Source organism: Haemaphysalis longicornis, unplaced genomic scaffold (assembly GCF_048455015.1).
Source record: "Haemaphysalis longicornis isolate Haplotype H1 unplaced genomic scaffold, Haemaphysalis longicornis Haplotype H1 scaffold_2, whole genome shotgun sequence".
Taxonomy (NCBI): domain Eukaryota; kingdom Metazoa; phylum Arthropoda; class Arachnida; order Ixodida; family Ixodidae; genus Haemaphysalis; species Haemaphysalis longicornis.
This window is the reverse complement of record NW_027526295.1, coordinates 190,723,791-190,743,240: the sequence shown is the minus strand read 5'-3', so window position 1 is coordinate 190,743,240 and position 19,450 is coordinate 190,723,791. Positions and strand designations below refer to the sequence as shown.

At 47.9% G+C, this 19,450-nt stretch overlaps 1 protein-coding gene across 3 annotated transcripts in view; it reads left to right on the top strand.

Annotated features, from left to right (window-relative positions):
- Positions 1–4,676: 4,676 nt before the first annotated feature.
- The window catches only part of LOC144169676 (uncharacterized), a 41,754-nt gene continuing 26,980 nt past the window's right edge, over positions 4,677–19,450 (top strand). For 2 of the 3 annotated variants that reach the window (XM_077698962.1, XM_077698961.1), the window contains exon 1: positions 4,678–5,050. In XM_077698962.1, coding sequence (XP_077555088.1) covers positions 4,963–5,050 — 88 coding nt within the window. In that variant the 5' untranslated portion in view covers positions 4,678–4,962. Of the gene's footprint in view, positions 5,051–19,450 lie in introns of all 3 variants that reach the window. The other variant, XM_077698963.1, reaches the window with a different exon arrangement.

Below are 19,450 nucleotides of genomic sequence, written 5' to 3'. Positions count from 1 at the left end.
AACGGAAAAGGACTTTTTCCCCAAAATGGCGGCCACCGGGCAAATTTTGTTCTAGTTGAAACTTTTTGTAGTGAGTTATTTGACATAGCCGCCCGTTGTACACCTCTTCTTAAAAAATGGCGCAGCTTGCACTAGTGGTGCAAGGCTGGAAAAACGGCGGAGCTGGTGGTCGAACTAGCTCCTTCTAATTTTGCTAACTTTTGCTAGGTTTTGCTAGGCTTTGCTAAGTCTTGTTCGGTTTTGCGATGTTCTTGCTAGGCTATAGGCTATAGGCTAAGTTTTGAGGAGCGAGGCCAAGTTCAGACGCATTTGCCTTCCGGTCGGTCCCCCACATTGACAGTGGATCTTAGGGGAAAGAAGCTAGGTCGACCCCCAGCTCCGCTGTTTCTCCAGCTTTGCACCATTAGTGCAAGCCGCGCCAAATTTTTGTGTGTGTGTGTGTTCTAGTAGCCCAACAAAGACTATCCCCTTTAAAATAGCATAGTAAGGGGTGCGCATAAGCATATGCCCCTTGTGCTCACCCTCTAGCAGGCGCGAAAGCCTGTTTCACTGTTATAATAACCTGTCTGCGGCGGTGCACCCTTTCCAGGCGGCGCTGTTTTTTTTCTTTGTAGTGTTTTCAGCTAACGTCAACGGACTAACCTCAAGCTTAAACAGCTCCTCTGTTAAAATTACCTCGTGAGTACTTAAACTGGCAGCCCCCCTCCCCTCCTCCTTACCGCCAGGATCGTTCAGCCCGGGAGTAACCGCGATGTCTGCAAAACACAAACGAGGCTTAGTTAGTCGAGAACGACGCAGGTGTTCAGGTGGTGCTTTCAGCAACAGACGACCATTAATTTCGCCAGCTGACAAAATCGCTCTGGCGCAGATGATCTGACGCCCCTTCACCTCGTATTCGGCGTGCACTAGACACAGCTATCATGTAAGGCCATAGAGAAGCAGCAAAAGCGACGCAAGTGTTAAGTCGCTCGTGCACTTGGCGTCACCGACACGCAGCATGGGCGTCTTCACCAACATCACGGCCGTCGCATACGTAGCCCGGACAATATCGGAGTAACATTCAATATCGCACTGTGAGCACACTTAATCTGAATAACCTGAATACGCTGTTTAACACTCGTGTCTCAATGTCTGGCCCATTTCAATACAATTTCTCAACAGGCCGGCACAGCATCGTTACCAGGTAGATCGTTAAAATAACGGTTTTGCATGCATTGTCAGGTTGACCGTTATGGTGGCAGGTACGCCTTAATGATTGTCAGATTCCTTTCGTTACCACTTTGGCGCTCACTTCACATCTACGATAGAACAATGGCGCTACTTTACCAACCATTACCGAATCGTGTAGCTGCGCGTAAAATAGTATCAACAAGCGACCTAAGGACGATCAATATAATCAATCTGTGACTTCTATTCGTTTTGAGACATCCTAAAGCACTGAATTCCTTTGTACGTCGAGAATCACTTTTAAAAATTCAATTACTGAGTAATTAATTGAGAGAGAGAGAGAGAGAGAGAAGCACTTTATTAGAAACAGAGTGTTTAGCCGGCGTATAAAATCGCCTTCATGCTACTCTGTCAGGGGAGGGGGAAAAGGAAGAAAGGCCCAAGAGAGGGGAGGGCGGGAAAGAGATACAAGCTGAGAGATCAACGAACTTAGGTAAAAACTTATGTATGCATGTATGTATGAGTAATTAATTGATGTAATACTTATACTATATAGTTACTATGTTATATGCTATATTATTACTACTAAGTAATACCATATACTTACTAATACCATATACTTACTTCATAGGGGTGTCACGGTATACCCTACACTCATTACCGTGGCAGAGGTTGAGAGACCGTGACATAGTCACCAAGACACATATCGATGCCCATTCGCGCACGACCGCGGATTCCTCTGGTATACCAATACCGTTTATGCCGAATGAATGTTTCAATAAACCTTGAATACGATAAAACAGTTTCTTTATGTTGACGTTGCAAAAAGTGAGTGATATCTATATGACAAATATATATTTAAATGGCTGACATATTTATTCATCCTTGTTAATATCAGCAGCCGGTTTACATCTGCTTCAGAATGAACGCCTTTCCCATAAACAACAGGTTCTCTCCAGTGTTACCCGAATAGTCCTTGGCCGGCGCATTTTCCTATCTCGTCCATCGGTCCAGTTCTGTCTACCACTGGACAGCGGTGGCCAACCGGGTTCTGGACACCGACCAAGATGAGGGAGGAGACATGCCGAGGGACCCATATGAGATGGCTAGGCGGTTTCCCCTGCTTCTTCTTCGGAACCATAAACGGTCTACCCCTCTCGTGTGCTTCCAATAGAAGTTTCGACCACGCTCAGTCAGTGTATATATATACTGTTTCAGGGGTACTGTTTGCAATAATAACAGCAACTACCGGTACTCGTCTGATGTTGTGAAGCTGCTACGCTTCAGCCCATAAGGGACAGGCAACAGACCATTCGCGCAAGATTAGGTCGCCTAAACGTCTTTCTATTACGGTGGTCGACGCGCCTGCGGATAAAGTGCAATGGACAACGGATTATCGGTACCCGTCATGATATTTATGTGGATGAGGTATTGTGCTGCTGAGTACGAGTCCGCGGGATTAATTAACCAGCCGCACGGCTGTTTATTTTTCTTTTTTTTTTCTGGTGGAGGCGATAAACGAGGGCATCCGTATAAGTAGGTGTACGTTAAAAATACCCGCATGCCCTAAATTAATCCGTAGCTCTGCAGTATGGCGGTCCTCGTGGCCCATTGGTGGCTCCGACGCGTGAAATGCAAATTTGGACGTGTTTTCGGGGCCTTCAGGTTTCGTCTCTTATCCTTTGTGAAAACAAACCAAGGGAAGTTCAATAAAGGTTTCTGAAGTACGGTGAGTAAAATCACTATTTTATCGGTGCCTGCGCCTGAAGTTTCGTAAGTCACGCGTAGCCAATGCAGATGTATGTGCCAAATACTAGATTGAAATAGCTCTCATCGGACATACCATTAGCTTCCGTGCTTTCCTCTCTGTCTAAACTATAGACAGAGTCTTATAGGAATGCTTGTCGAAGCTTCTCCTCGAAGATATTCCCTGTTTGCTGAGGGTTAGCGCAAATCTTCCCTCTCAAGCCACAGAAAAACGTTTAACCTACAGGAAACCCGTACACGTAAAGCTGAGCATAGCACTGGCGGTGTACTAAAGGCTTGACTGTTGTGCACAACCGACCTAAGGGTTTAGATAAAGCAATTATACCGCTGATGCACCACTCGCACAAGCACTGCTGCAGGCGAGCTGAAGGACCTCGCATCTGTGTTTTGCTCCTCTCAGTCTTATCATTCGTCGGCAGTGAGTTTGCCCCGACGTTTCTGTGCCTTCACACGCGACAAAAAGCACCTCTCCCTCCTTGCGCTTTGGTCTTCTTTTGCTGGTGTCGGCTGTCTCTGTATACGCAGACAAATCCAACGGGAACCATGATCAGTGAAACCCCGACATTAAACTGCTCTGTCGACTTGGGCAGCCATCATCATTTCACTCGTAACCGGCAGGGGGCGCAACAAAATAGAAGGTTTAGTCCTTCATGTTAAATGAAATGGTGGGGAGTCACGGAGGCATAATGTGAACACACACGCACATGCACATTCACGCACGCACACTTACGCACACACGCATACAAACGCCCGCATGCGCGTACATGCACACGCATACGCGCACACGAAATGTTAAAACCAAATGGGCAACGAACAACGCGAAAGCAGAACAAACGGACAAGTTAGCATCAGGAAAATACAAGGGCTGACTTCAAACTAGTCCCTTATAGATAACAAGCGCCTGATATACTCTAACTAGTTCAAAGCAATTAAACATGAGCAAATCATCACGTAATGGAGAGGCAAGACGAACACAAGAAAAGCACCACTTGCACAAGAGCAAAATATTCCACAATACTGCCGCACATTGCTGTTCAGTGTTCACACGAAGGAAGAGATCATCATTGCCATCAGCAGATTACAGAGCACGTGACAAAGATGTCAAGTCTTTCTTATCTCATGTCCTAACTCTCGGATCTGCAACCGAGATCGCGGAAGTTGTCTCCTTTCGGCGCTGTATCACGACGCGGGGCGGAGAAAACGGGGGAGATATTCTTGTTGGATCTCCTTTCGTTGCTGACGTCGTACACGCCCCTTCCTCGTGAGGGCAGCTCTATACAGATACAGACGAGAGGTGTGGGAGCATTCTCTTTTTGACGACCGCGGTATCTTGTCCGGAGCCCTAAATCGGAGATAAACGAAGACTTAGGAGAAACTCAACCGCTCGGCAAACCTCGCCACGAATGTGGCCGCCAACCACGTTGGCAACTTGTAATGGGGCTACAGGTATAGCATCAATGACAGCGCTTTATTCGCCGCGCGAGAATGACGCAGAATGTCGAAGGACGGGACTGCACTATTAACTACAGCGGAAGACCAAAAGCACGAAGCATGTATCAGACAGGTCTCTCCCTTCCGCAACACGCAAGGGGCCGTCTGGTCAGAACAGATGTTTGTGGACTGCGCGGACAGCCGCCGACATTTCCCGGTTCTTTTTGCGGCTCGCGTTACGCACTGCCGTAGTGCGTCACGTCCTACAACACATACGCTCGGAGAACACATTCGTCGCGTTCCCGGCACCGGCGACGGCTGAGTGTGTGCAGAACGGAGAGGAGCCACCACGTATGTTGTCATTGCCGCGTCGATACGAGGGCACGTCGCGATAATCGCATATGCGCAAAGGGACTGAACAAAGAAAAAAAGAAAGAGATAAAATCGGAGAAGGGAGATAGCGGGCCGAAGCCGGGAGGTGACGACAGCTCGCGGCCGGACAACCGTAGCAGAACCAGCGGCCATTGATTCCAAGCGCGGCCGGTTGGGGCGGGCTTCTGGCCTGTCGCGCCGAGAGATCTGCGCGTTGTGCCTGCCATGGCGCCTGGAGGTCTGCTCGGAAGGCTGCTGATCGTCGCTATTGTGTCCCTCTTCGACGCGGTCGACCAAACGGATGCCGATGATGGTGAGGCGAAACGCTTCCTTTTTTTTTTTTTTTTCTAGCTTATAAGTTATCGCAGACGACTGTTGGGTTTCATTATGTATTGGTTAGGGGGATGGGTTGGGCTAGGTTTTGTTAGAATAGGTCAACTTGGGTCGGGTCAGGTTGCGCTGGATGGCTAGATTAGGTTGGGTTGGGTTGTCACATACCACTGGGATCAGCTACAGCAGCAAGTGGAATTGTTGGTGCGGAGATTTCCGGCAAGCAGTACATTAACGCAGAATGCATAAATCTCGTCGGGGGCGAGAGAGGGAGTACTGTAGTTGAGAGCACATAGTTCGGCTCTTAAATAACAGGTTAAACCAGCACTCGTTTACGTTGCAGGGACCTGCCAGAGCACGTAAGGACGAGCAAGGCGATACACGCCAATATCATGCATGATGACCTCCAATGAGGCAGCCTTGTCAAAGTCTATCAGAAAAGGCTACAAAAATTGGTGAAGCCTGTGAGAATATAGTATGTTGTAAAGAGTACAGTCAGATACATCTCTTGTTAGTACTGCCAATGTCGTTGAATTGTGCATCATACATCCAACAACTTTAAGTAATGAAAGCATCGCAGCAGGTAACATAAGTTGTAAAAAATGCGGCCGGAGTCACTGCGGGTTTTGTCTCTTATTTTTCTATACAGAGTTTTTCGTTCTTTAATTTCTTTTTTCTGGGAATATGTTTTATTTTCTTTGCTTTCGAATATTTCTGAAGTCGGCATTGTCTTTGTTCAGTTGCTTTCGCCTCTATTGTTTTGTTTTGTTTGGTTTATTTTTTTCGTTATTACAAAAGTTCCTCCTCTGTTTGCGCTCTGGCGCCATGATGACAACGTATCTGTGCGTACAGCGGCAGGTCAAAGCAACATGCCTAGTTATCGTTGTTTCCGAGCCATCTGCGCCGCGAAATGTAGCGCTCATGACGTGACGTCATCCGCAAGCTCACTTTATTTTCCAGTGCGTAGAAGTTTTGAGTGGTTCCCGAACAGTCAAGGACTGCTTTTTCACTGGAAATTCTATTCGTAAAAGAAGTTTGGAGCTGCTCTGGAGCAGTTCTGGGCAGTACAAAATGACAAATGGAGGAGTCCATGAATCTTACAACGGGGGCAGTCCATGGCACATCTTCTGGCTGTCTCGCACGCGCTCCGATCGCCGCCGCCGAATTGAGGTGCGCCGTTGCTATGGCGACGTGGGAGAGTGTACGCGGAGCAGAGCCATTCCGACGCATGTATTGCCGACGCACGTTTCGCGTTGCAAAACGACAGACCAGCTGATCAGTCAAATAAGTTCACTCATAAATGCTCCACCAGGTGTAACGGGTAAAAGGAACAGCTGTCCCCACGCACGCGCGCACACAAAAGTCCGGTTATTTTCTGTTTCAGCATGGTGTATGAGTTACCTGAGTGGTGTGCAACGTAAAGCACCGAATATAACTTCGCGTACAAGAGGCTGGGGATAGACGTTATGTATTGCTCGAAACTCAGCCAGCCCTGTGGAACGTTAGTTGTGGATCTTCCCCATCGAAATCAGTTTTTGGGCAAGTGCGATGGCATTATCATTTGAAGCACGCAAGACTCGTAGTCACTGCCATGCCGCGAAAGAATGTCGCTTCCTCCGAGGTGTGGTGTGAGTAGTTCATGCTATAGTAACTTCCGTGAGCTCCTGATGGAATGCCAAGTATATATTGGTTCAACCACGGGAGAAGTATCCTCCGTGAGGAATCATATATATATGTTCTCCGCCAATAAAGCGGGAGAATAACACGTGAATAACTGTATAGAAAATTTCACGAGCCTCCCACGCGTCACTACGCCGGGCCCAGGCAAAATCAGCACTCACCACTACCCAATCGTATTGCCCGGGAGAGAACGTCATTTGGAAACTGCTACTACAGTCATTTCTAACTTAGTAAGCTTATGGAACTCCCGTGCGAGCAAGCGATCATGTGGAATGGCTTAGAGCTGATGCAAAAGAGCGGGAGTTGCAGCTCTTTTCTTGTCCGTTTCCATCGCTACAAGTCAGCGGAAGATTGCAGCAAAACGGTCTGTGCTATAAATAGGCTGTGCTGTAAATAGGCATCTACATGCCTTTTGATTTTTGCCACTTATACTTTTAAAAAGAAAATAACCTCACACAATAAGCATCGATTTTAAAAGCAGCGATAAAACGTGTTTTCTTATCTAAGGTATAAGCTTGGGCGTGTTGGTATAGCATTCTTGAAAACAGCGCAAAGGGACGAGGACGAGGCGTAGACGGGAAACAGCGCAGCGTAGACGGGACACAATTGCAGCTTCTGACAATTTATGGTAAATTATGCTGGAGGCTTCAGCATAATTTACTATAAATTATCACTATTATCGTTATCTAGCGCTGCAATTGTCGACCTTCCTCATCCCTTCATTTTGCTACCTACACCGCAGCACTTTAGTGTACTTGCTGTGGAGCACCCTTTAAAGGCAAGCCGAGACAACGACGATTTTGGCGCGGACAAAACATACACCCGACATGTTCTCTATAGCAGCCAAAGCTGTAAAAACCGCCATAGAAAAGAAAACAATTCAGCGACAGGGGTTGCAACCGAACATGAGTGCACGCCACACATTTAACGAGACTCCGTCCGTCTTCACAACGCGTTCGGACAATGGCCAGGCTATCGGCGCAATGCCTGTTTAAACGAACATACTGACGTTATGCGGTGACACCGCACCGAGAGGTTCGTATGTCGGTTCTAAGGCATCTCAAAATAGAGAGCTCCTGGTGATACCAGCGAGAGGAAAGACCTGTCGCACAAACTGTTGTTTTTAGTTGACAGAGGGCACTGACACTTTCATTTCTGACACGGGCACAGCTTTCTTTTTTTGCTCCAAAACACAATTTATAAATATTTTCGCATTCCGCACGAATATATATGATGTCACAATATATGGATTCCTGTGCTTCAAACAATAGCACGCGTATTCGGAACGGGGAAGTCAGGGGGTTCCCGTGAATCTGAAAAATGAAAGTGGTGGACAGCAGGCAAAATGGGCGTTGTTTCTTTTTATTTTGCGCAGATACGTTAAACATAAAAAGCAGAACACATCGGGGCCGAAAGCCAGGACATTCGGCGCCCGCCGTTGGTTTGTCGCAGCCTCCTAGAGTGTCACCATACCACAGGGGAGAGAAAGTTCCTATTGGCAGCAAGTAACTGACGTTCGACTAGGTCACAGTTTTTATGAAGAAGAACAGACGACTTGGTCAGTTGCCTTCGGGCGATCATGTTATTTGTTTTAGGGGGGCAAACAAAGTTTTCCAGAGTCTATATACCAGAGTCTATATTATATATATATATATATATATATATATATATTGCAGGAAAATATTTCTTGGACACCGGCAAGTCGTAGCAAAAAAAGAAAGACACACGTCGAAAAAAGAAAAGGTTTAACGTTTCGGCCGAGGGACCGGCCTTCGTCAGAATAACTGACGAAGGCCGGTCCCTCGGCCGAAACGTTAAACCTTTTCTTTTTTCGACGTGTGTCTTTCTTTTTTTGCTATATATATATATATATATATATATATATATATATATATATATATATATATATATATATATATATATATATATATATATATATATATATATATATACTTATAAGGAAGGGCATCAGACAATGAGACACAATCTCTCCAATGTTATTCAAAGCATGTTTACAAGAAGTATTCAGAACACTGGATTGGGAACAGGTGGGAGTAAGGGTTAATGGAGAATATCTCAGTAACCTCAGATTTGCTGATGACGTTGCCTTGACGAATTGAAAAGCATGCTTTCCGCACTGGACAAACAGAGTAGAACCGTGGGCCTGGAAATTAATATGCAGAACACTAAAGTAATGATCAATAACCTCGGAAGCACAGCGGTTTGAGATAGGCGGCGAGGCAGTGGAAGTGGTAAAGAAATATATCTGTTGTGACACCAGATCCCAACCATGAGGCAGAAATAATTCGAAGGATAAGAATGGGCTGGAGTGCATTCGGCAGGCATTCTCAGATACTGAATGGCAGCCTACCATTGTCCCTGAAGAAGCAAGTGTAAGACAGCTGCATTTTACCTGCACTCACGTACGAGGCAGAAACTTGGAGGCTCACTAAGAGGGTTCAACTTAAATTGAGAACGACTCAGCGAGCAATGTAACGGAAGATGATAGGTGTAACATTAAGGGACAAGAAGAGAGCGGACTGGGTCAGGCAGCAAACGCGGGTTAAGGACATATTATATTAGTAGAAATTAAGAAGAAGAAATGAACCTGGGCAGGGCATATGTAATGCGAAGGCAAGGTAACCGTTGGTCATTAAGGGTAACAGAGTGGATCCCTAGAGATGGCAAGCGTGGCAGGGGGCGGCAGAAAGTTAGATGGTCAGATGAGATCAAGAAGTTTGCGGGGATAAATTGGTCGCAGTTAGAACAGGACCGGGATAATTGGAGATTATTGGGAGAGGCCTTTGCCCTGCAGTGGGCGTAGATAGGCTGGTGGTGGTGGTGGTGATGATTATGATGGTACACCCTCTGGAGGTTCGTAGTCATCGTGCAACAGAGAATTTGAAGAAAAAAAGCCCAGTTTGCTAATGCGCACATGAGAGCAATTGTTTCCTTTTTAAAACCAACGAGATACCTGGTATGGGGGATTTATCCTGGCCGTCCTTATCACCACCCATCGTCAGTCTACCAATAGCCGAGGCAATCCCGGCTAGGGCAGATATGACGCATGGCTGGGTGAAGCCCCGGTCGCTATCAGCTGCGATAATGTTCCTGCGGTGAACCTCGACCGGCAGACTCTGACAAGGACCAGCGGCGAACGAGGCGATAGCGAAACAAAAGGAAGAGCACATCGCACGGGCGTAATGCGACCTCTGCAAATGTTTGGAACAAAACGTGGAGTTTAGAGCCTGCAGCGTACAACGACCAAGTCGAGCAAACATGATGATGGGAGCTCTGACCTCCAGCATAACAATGCAAATCTACGATGCGTAAAATCTGGCGCATGGAGATATCGGTTGTCACTGTTCCCTCTCAGGCATTGCTTCATTGCGCAAATTGCTTACCAATGCGCGAGCATTCCTACGCCGCTTCCCTTCACTGCAAGTTTTTTTTTTTTTTTTTTTTTTTTTGCGGCGTTCGCCAAGCTCACAAGGAACACTGCGCCAGGAGCGGACAAGATTACCGACAGAATACTCCGCAACATCCCAGAAAAAATCAAGGAGGATCTTCTCAACAGAATAAACGAGGTATGGGAGAGTGGAAGTATACCGGCGCCGTGGAAGCATGCCAACGTGACCATGATTCCAAAGCCCAACAAGCCTATCGGATTGTCTAAACTGAGGCCTATTTCATTGACCTCGTGCGTAGGGAAACTCATGGAGCACATGGTTCTGGATCGCCTAACCCTTCACATGGAGCACAACAAAATAAGGATCAGCGACTCCATGTACGGTTTCCGGCCGTACTTATCAACGCAAAGATATTCTACTACAGGTAAAAGAACAGGTCATTGACAACCTGAGCACGTCACAAAAAAGCGCCGTCCTGGCGCTTGACGTTAAAGGTGGATTTGATAATGTATCGCACGGGGTCATACTGAAGAACTTACAAGACTCCCAATGAGGGGTTTGGGCCTACAACTACGTTCAGGACTTCCTTTCGTCTCGGATGGCGACAGTGGGGCCTAGGAAAGCTACGGAGTGACAAATTCCAGGTCCCAGCAAAAGGCACCCCACAGGGCTCAGTGATCTCACCGTTACTTTTATATCGCGATGATCAAGCTACCCAACAAGCTAAATGCAATCCCTGCTCTTAGACATGCCATCTACGCTGATGACTTCATATTATGGGCAACCCGAGGGTGAACATGAAACCAACAGGATTCCCTGCAGGAACCCGTAGATCGCACCGAGGCATACCTCAACCACTGTGGACTTTCCGTCGCCTCAGACAAGTCGGAACTTCTGGTACTCAGGCAGAGTACGAGAGGCAGACCCCCGCCGGAAGCACCGGACTCGGAAGTGGAGTTTCATGGCATCCCTATTCCAAAGGTGAACACTCTATGAGTATTAGGCCTCACTCCAAAAGGACGGATCAGGAGCTGCTACACTCCACAAGCTCCAAAGCACCATCACCCAGGTAACCCACTTGGTCAAGAGGGTTGCGAACAAAAAGCATGGACTCAAGGAAGAAGATACAATTCGATAATACAAGCATTAATTATCAGCAGAATTACACGCCCTATTTGGGGCTAAAAAACGCCGAAAAAGAGAAACTGAACATCCCTGTCAGGCAAACATACAAATTGGCACTGGGTCTACCAGCGAAGACTTCGACGGAGAAGCTACTGCAACTAGGGGTACATAACACGTTGTAGGAACCTAATAGAGCCCCAAAGGTTACCCAAATTGGACGGCTGAAACTCACAGAAACAGGTCGCGCCACTTTACGCCGTCTCGGGTATGAGGTGAACTTGGATTCCCAAACCCAAAAAAGGCGCATCCCACTTTGTCTGAGGGAGTACATCCCGGTTGCCAATATCCCTCGCAACTTACACCCTCTTTACCACAAAGGAAGGAGAAATGCCAGGGTAAAGGCACTGAAAAAAGCCTATGGTAAAGATAGCGGAACCAGGTACGTCGACGCCGCAAGATATTCAAGCGCAAACCGTGCAGCACACGCGATAACCGTCACCAACAGCAAAGGAAAGGAGCTAAGCTCGGCAACTATCCCGACTGAAAATATTGACTCTGCAGAAGAGGCAGCGATTGCTCTCGCTACTACAACGATCACGGAAAGTCAAGCTCGCATGATTATAATCACAGACTCCCAAACAGCCTGCAGAAATTTTCAGAAGGGTCTTATTTCCACAGTGGCGCTTAATATACTCCTAAAGCTAAAGGATCAAAAAGAAGAAGATGCACAGGACGTATACATCGTGTGGACACCAGGGCACGAGTTTCTGGAGGATAATATGGCGGCTGATGCCGCTGCCCGAGATCATTCCCACCGGGCACCCACCGCTACCTTCACCCCCATCACAGAAGCTCACGCCACTCCAATGCCGATGTTCCCACCTATCCCACGACGCACCAGGAACATATTGAAATATTACAGATTGGGCAAACGGAAATATCCACCTCCTCATCCACAACTCACCAAAGAACAAGCAACGCAGTTAACAAGACTCTAAACTAACTCTTTTCCGCACGCCTCACAGTTGCACTTGATTCATCCCAGTCTGTACAGTTACAACTGCCAATTCCTCGGCACCCCCAACACTCTCTACCACATGGTCTGAGAGTGCAACGGTGTGAAGGAACTCCCGGAGGTCCTGGCGCCATCGACGGAGCAGTCCTGCTGTCCAGCGAGGTCCTGGATGACCAGCGCGGCCGGGTGATCCGGGCCAGACAAGCAGCTGAGGGCCATGGCAAATTGGACTAGGGACGCCACCCACCGTGGATGGTTAACGCTACTACAATGAAGAGTATCCACCGCTCAATTTTCCTTTTCAGAGGAATCAATAAACGTTTATTCCTCCTCCTCCTTTTCCTTCGGCAGATAATGTAGAATAATAGTATACAATTACATGCGTTAGCTTTGACAATCAGATACTGAGCGTTGCACTGTTGGTGCTCTTTTACAAATTTCAATTCATGTTTCGTTTTGTTTTTTGAAGCTGGTTAGTTTTTGCATTTTTCGCGTGAGGGCGCGCGCGTAAAAGATAGTTCTGATTTCATCGATTGTTGTATTACTTTATTAGATTGAAATTTTTGTGTTCTCGTGTACATTTAAAATTCCTTCGGCCAATTAGTATCTCCATTTACGCTTTTGAAGTGATTCAATCTGTTAAATTTGCCAATAATGCATTTTGGTGCAGATTAAGGGTGCCACACAGTTGGTACTGCGGGATACTTTGCAAAGATAGATACCATGATACGCAAGGCCTTGCTGCGACCGTGTCATCCCAGCGCTGACACCAGTTGTTGCGACCGGGAAGGCCGACTGCAGCCGGGAAGAGGTCCTGAATCAAATAGGCCAACGTAACTGTTTACTTCATAGCGAGAGGTGAGCCGAAGCCAAAGAACAATGCCCCGACGGGCGAGATTACAATACAGGACTCGAGCAGAGTGACAGCATGGATTCGCTGCTCTAACAGGAATGGTTTACAGCGCTTGCGCAGCTCTATTTATACCCAAAAGCGGTAACTGTCAAAACGCCAACAAGCGGCAACACGCCACGAACGTCACAGACACACACAACGCTCTTTCCAGAGTTCGTGAGTCGTCGGTAGCCTCGGCGCACGTTGAGTCCGAGAGAGGAGAGAGAGGAGGACTTCGCTGAGATCGCGGGGCCTCTGTGTCCTTGAACGGGTTGCGACGCGCCTCGCCGGGCCGGCAACCGTTGAAGTTTGAAATGCGTCGATAGCGAAGCGTCTGAGCCGGCTTGTTGAAACCTGAATAATGAGTCACCGACATGGTGGCGCCTGACGGCTGAAAGGCGCACGCAGTGGCGTCGCCGCACAGCCGAAGAGTGATGCGGGAAAGTACGGCGGCGCGGGCCGATTCGTAACAGCCTACAGACAAGCCCTCCATATACCGACAAGCACTTCAACTGCTCTCCTGGTAACACTAGGGGTACCCAATACATTATACCAGCTTACAGAGGTGCACCTAAACGCCCAAAAAGCGCGGCTAAGCATATACGCCGACAGAACGCCAAGTATACTCACGAACCTGGGATACGCACCTCCGGTGGAAACGCAGACTGCCGAATACGTACCCCTGGAAACAAGATCGAAGCGGAAGGTTGCCCCACTGCCAAGAAAAATGAGCCCCCAGCAGCAACAAGGCCGACGAACGGCTAGGGCAGGCAGTACGGCGACTAAAAAAAAAAAAACAGTATTCACAGACGCAGCGGACTACGCGCGTGCAAACGCCAAAACAGCGGTGGTCACCACCCCCACTGGTCTGATTACAAGTGTCACTTTTCGCCAGGCCACCATCCTCGAAGCGGAAGAAGCGGCACTCAAAGCCATTGCCCTAAACCAAGCCACGACCATCGTTACAGACTCGCAAGCGGCGTGTCGAAAGTACACAGCCGGAATAATTGGCACGAAGCACTATAAATTTTGACCCAAAACCCCCATAAAAGAACAACTCTGGACGCCTGCCCACTCATCTCTTCGCGCCAATGAAGCGGCTCACACTCACGACTTGCACACCTCACACCATAAGAGGACGATTGGAGGACCGGACCCTCACTCATCACACGCATCACCGAATGCTACATGCGCACACGACGCGCCTTCCCGCTGCCGGCCTACAAAGGAACAAGGAATCACCCCCCGACAACCTCAGAACACATTTGCATGCCCTACACGGCTACGCGCCATTCACCCCACAATTTGTAACCCCCTTATTCCGGCACTGTGGCTCTACCATATGGTTTGGGCATGCCAATAAAACCCAGGCGCTGTTCTAATTCCCAATCCTACCCAGTGGGATAGTGAACTTGCCAGCTTGGACCTGGGTAAGCATGCTTTGGCTCGCTGAAAGGGCGAAGTCAGCTGGCCGCACGAACAGAGTCCTGGACAGCGAACCTCGCCCACCAACCAGCTCGATTTCTGTACTAAATAAAGTTTTCTTCCTCCTCCTCCCTCCGGAGAAGAAACGACCGGACGCAATGATAGACATGTCAGTGATCCAGCGACTCCCTATTAAAACTATCCCCTACCGACAAACATGGATCCAAATTTACACAAGAACAAGCGACAACCTATAGGATCAAATTCCTTCGAAGTTCCAAAACCGTGAAAACACGGAACACGCCGTCGCCGACGCGGGGATGTACGAAAGTGCGAAGGCAACAGTTGTCGTAGTGGACAGCCCTGGCAATTTTTACAGGCACTGAAGACACACAGGAGCACACAGGGCCGGAAGACATTGAAATTGGAGCGATCCTCTTGGCAATTCAACGAGCAGGAACTATAGAATAGAAACATAAACATCATTACGGGCTTTCAAAGACTGATCAGGCTGATAGCTGATCAGACTGATCTCTGCAGGCAAAATACCAAAACGCTTTGGAAAGATTCTCCTAACCACAATGAATAATGTTAATATCACAAGAGTACCCGGGCACGAGTGTCTGGAAGTGAACGTCACAGAGGACCCTCGGAGACAGCTGGAGTGAACAAGACAGTCGACGTAACATATTGCTCGGTTCGAGTAGTACTGCCTGTGGAGCCGCCGTAGCCCGGGCTAGCCGACGGTCTTGATGGTACTCCGGATGCATGTTTCTAGGCAGTTTGGCAACACTCATTTTGAATCGTAACCGAAATCGACATAAAAGAAACAAAACCTACAGAACCAGCAGCTGAAACTGATCTAAATGGAGCAAAGTTTCCCGAAATCCCGAATGCTATTTGTAATGCACAAAGGTACCATACAAAATCATGTGTGATAAACCGTGTGTGAATAAAAACCGAGTGATAAAAAATCATCTGTTTGAAGTATACAACAAACAATAAACGAAAATTGGCCGCGTATCTATTCATTTCGCTGCAAAAGCCGTTTGAAAAAAGAAACCCTTCTACCGTCTCTGCCACATTAGTGCCTCTCTTCTATCCCACACCCACCTCTCATGTTCTTCCCCTTCCTTTCGGTCCTCCCACAATAAGCACAGAGGAGGTTTGGTTTGCTAAAGTCAATTCAATTTTCCCGCGTTCCACTTCTTGCGCCATCTACTGGAACTTTTTGTTACTGTTGAACTTGGAACGTGGCCTCCGCGATCGGCTACCGGCGGCGCGCTGTTAGTGCCTCTCTTCTATCCCACACCCACCTCTCATGTTCTTCCCATTCCTTTCGGTCCTCCCACAATAAGCACAGAGGAGGTTTGGTTTGCTAAAGTCAATTCAATTTTCCCGCGTTCCACTTCTTGCGCCATCTACTGGAACTGCCGCCGGCAGCCGATCGCGGAGGCCGTGCATGGAACATTGCCACGAGGTCCAGGTTCGCGCGAGCGCATTTTGTATTTTTGGGTCAAAATATTGTTTTTACACGAGTATTATTTATTTGCTATCGTAAATATCAAGCACACATTTATTTGCAATAAAAGAACACTGCGAGTAAGCAGTTGTGCATTGATATTTTGCCTCAAATGTCCCTAGTGTTTTCTTTTTGCTCAACAATCTTGACAAGTGATTGATTGATTGATTGATTGATTGATTGATTGATTGATTGATTGATTGATTGATTGATTGATTGATTGATTGATTGATTGATTGCGGGGTCTAACGCGCCGACGCAACGCAGGCGATGAGGCGCGCCGTAGTGGAGGCCTCCGGATTAATTTCGACCATCTGGGGATCTTTCACGTGCGCCGAAATCTCGTACACACGGGCGTTTTTGCTTTTCGCCTCCATCAGAAAAGCGGCCGCCGTGGCCGGGAATCGAACCCGCGCCCTCGTGCTCAGCAGCGCAACACCTTAGCCACTGAGCTTTTTTTTTTTATTGACCTTAGCCACTGAGCCACCGCGGCGGGTCAATGTTGACAAGTATCAGGTATGCTTCCATACTCAGGGGTGTGGAAAAAGTTTTGCCAAAATAAATCTCTCGTTCAAGTATGCTTGTAACTATTGACCGGAAGGATGAAGCAAGGGACAGAAAGACATGCGGACAGACCAAAATCTTCGGGTTTAAATAGCCCAAGAAAGACTACCGTCTTTAAAATAAACGGTGAGTATTTATTTGGAACGCGGCTTCAGAAGCTGATATGCAGCTCTGAAACTCTACACCACGAGTACAGCATGTCGAGCTCGGCTATCAGAAGCACGTGGATATATTGTTCGAACATGCCTAAAATAAAATGGACAGCTAAAGCCACTCCGCCTTTCAAAAGTGTTCAAAATCCACTTGAAAGCTGACGTCGCTTTCAAGTGGCCTTTCGCGCTCCGTGCTCATTGTACTCCGCACCTAGAGCGTCCATCGGGGTATCCAAACGCTGATCTTGAGTCGCGCTTTTTTAATCTATTCCGCTCTTGAATCATCCATTTTCCAATAAGTAGAACATACCCCTAAGGGAACGTTTGCTTGAACGTGGCTGCATCCATGCAACCATGGCGTCATCGCTGCCAGAAATGTGTAACTCTGTATGGTAGTAGTCGGAGGTTTTGAGGACTCACGTGCTCACTCAAAAATAAATTGGAGACCCTACAACTTAAACGCACCTCATAATGTACGAATAACGGCCTCCGGAACCCCAGGAACAATCGGCACCGACCGTCAGGACGCCTATCGCACTATATCGAACGGCCTGGGAAGCCCCCACACACTAGCGGTTTTGCGGACGATAATGCAGCCACTTCCGCAAATCAACCTCATATGGGCACCGGCACATGCTGGGCTGGAGGGCAATGAGGCGGCCCACGATTGGGCTTGTGAATGCACGAACCAGGACCCATTCGATCGACCCGTCTCTCCCAGCTTGCACTGGCACCCGTTGCTCACATACGGTGACATTCTTCACTACTACCGTGAAACACGTCAACAATATCCTAACCCCTCCCGCCACTTTGCCCGACAACAGACAACCACACTCAGATTCATACCAACTAATACTTACCCCCACCCCAAACTATTTAGCCGCATATACCCAGAAACTTATACCGACCAATGTCCAAGATGCAAGATTGATAAAGCCACACTCGCACACATAATCTGGGCTTGCCCGAAGGCACCACCGACGTTCATTAAGAGTCATCACGACTGGGAGGCAGCTCTGCACAGCAGCGACCCGGAGATCCAACTGCGGCTGGTCCGCCTGGCTCTGGACGCGCCGGCACTGTTGGCCCGCCCTCACGAGGGTGCCGGGGGGTCGGGGCGTGCGGGACCGGGGGAACTGGTCCGTTCTCAAACGGGTCGCTGAGAGGGGAGCTTGGCAACATAGGCACCGGCTGAGCTCTCTCTCTCTCTCTCTCTCTCTCTCTCTCTCTCTCTCTCTCTCTCTCTCTCTCTCTCTCTCTCTCTCTCCTCTCTCTCTCTCTCTCTCTCTCTCTCTCTCTCTCTCTCTCTCTCTCTCTCTCTCTCTCTCTCTCTCTCTCTCTCTCTCTCTCTCTCTCTCTCTCATAATGAGCGTTTGCGTTGCAAAATATCCGAGTTTCGAATATGGCGGTATTTATTTATTTATTTATTTATTTATTTATGCATGCACTTCCTCGTGAAGACTGATTGTAAGCCAATGTTGGACCAAAAGTGTTCGATAAGAATGTCGATTTTACAACATTTTTTAGCACCCTTATAAGACTGCACAGAACCAAAAACACCCCAACCACAACGGCGTGTATTAACGAGAATATAGTGAAGTGACGTAGCGTCTAACACAATCTAACAGTGCTCTCTTATTTAAAAAAAACTTGTATGACGTTTACAGTCCTCATTAATGCGAAATTTGAGCCCTACTGTTGATATGTTCTATTTCGATGAGATTGCTTGCATTTCCACGTTATTTAGCAGCTGAAATCGTCACTGGCCAATACGCCTAAGTGAGAGTGCTGTAATGCTCATACTCATTCTTTACGCGCTGTTACCTATTGTAGAGGATAATTACGGGCCAAGCAACATCAAACCCACTGTACACGACGAGGTTCGTGTGCCGATAGTCAACGTTTTAGGGGCGAAGCTCCTCTTGCTCGGGCCCTGTCCCGGCCGTACACGGCACATTGATGATGATTGTGGCAGGCTCCCCCTAAGGATTGGCCAACCAAAGATTGGCCGAAGAGCTAGGTCAAAACGTTCAACGCGTTCGTTGCTACCCAACAAGGAGGAAAGGAAGAAGAAGAGGTTGTGGTTCGTCGCCTGCGAGCTGAAGACACGTACCGGGGGTACGCGACACAAGACGCTCTGCAGAACGCGGCGGCTAAGGTGGCTAAAATGTCACACACCGAATTCGCCAACTTACCCATGGATATTCTCATCGTCCCAAACAAGCCCTAGATAATCACCACAAACATCGACGTCGTCGACGGGCTTGTCAACGGAGCGGTGGAAAGCTTGACGTGTCGAGTCTTTGTATGATGTGTGGGCGAATGTTTCACGGTTTTACCGATAAGCATTTTAACTTCGCCCCTCTCATCATCATTCACTTCGTGGAGATGACGGGATTTTTTTAAAGCCGAGGGCCACAGCCCGATCACTCGGCACACCTTTAGTAAATTAAAACAATGAATTCAATGGTGTCAAGGTTGCTTGTTCTATACTCTCGCAATCCGGAGGTCCTCGATTCGACTCCCATTTAGTCTAAAATTTACCTTATTCTCTTCTTAGTCGCATAAACTCTTCGCATAAAGAGTCGCATAAACTCT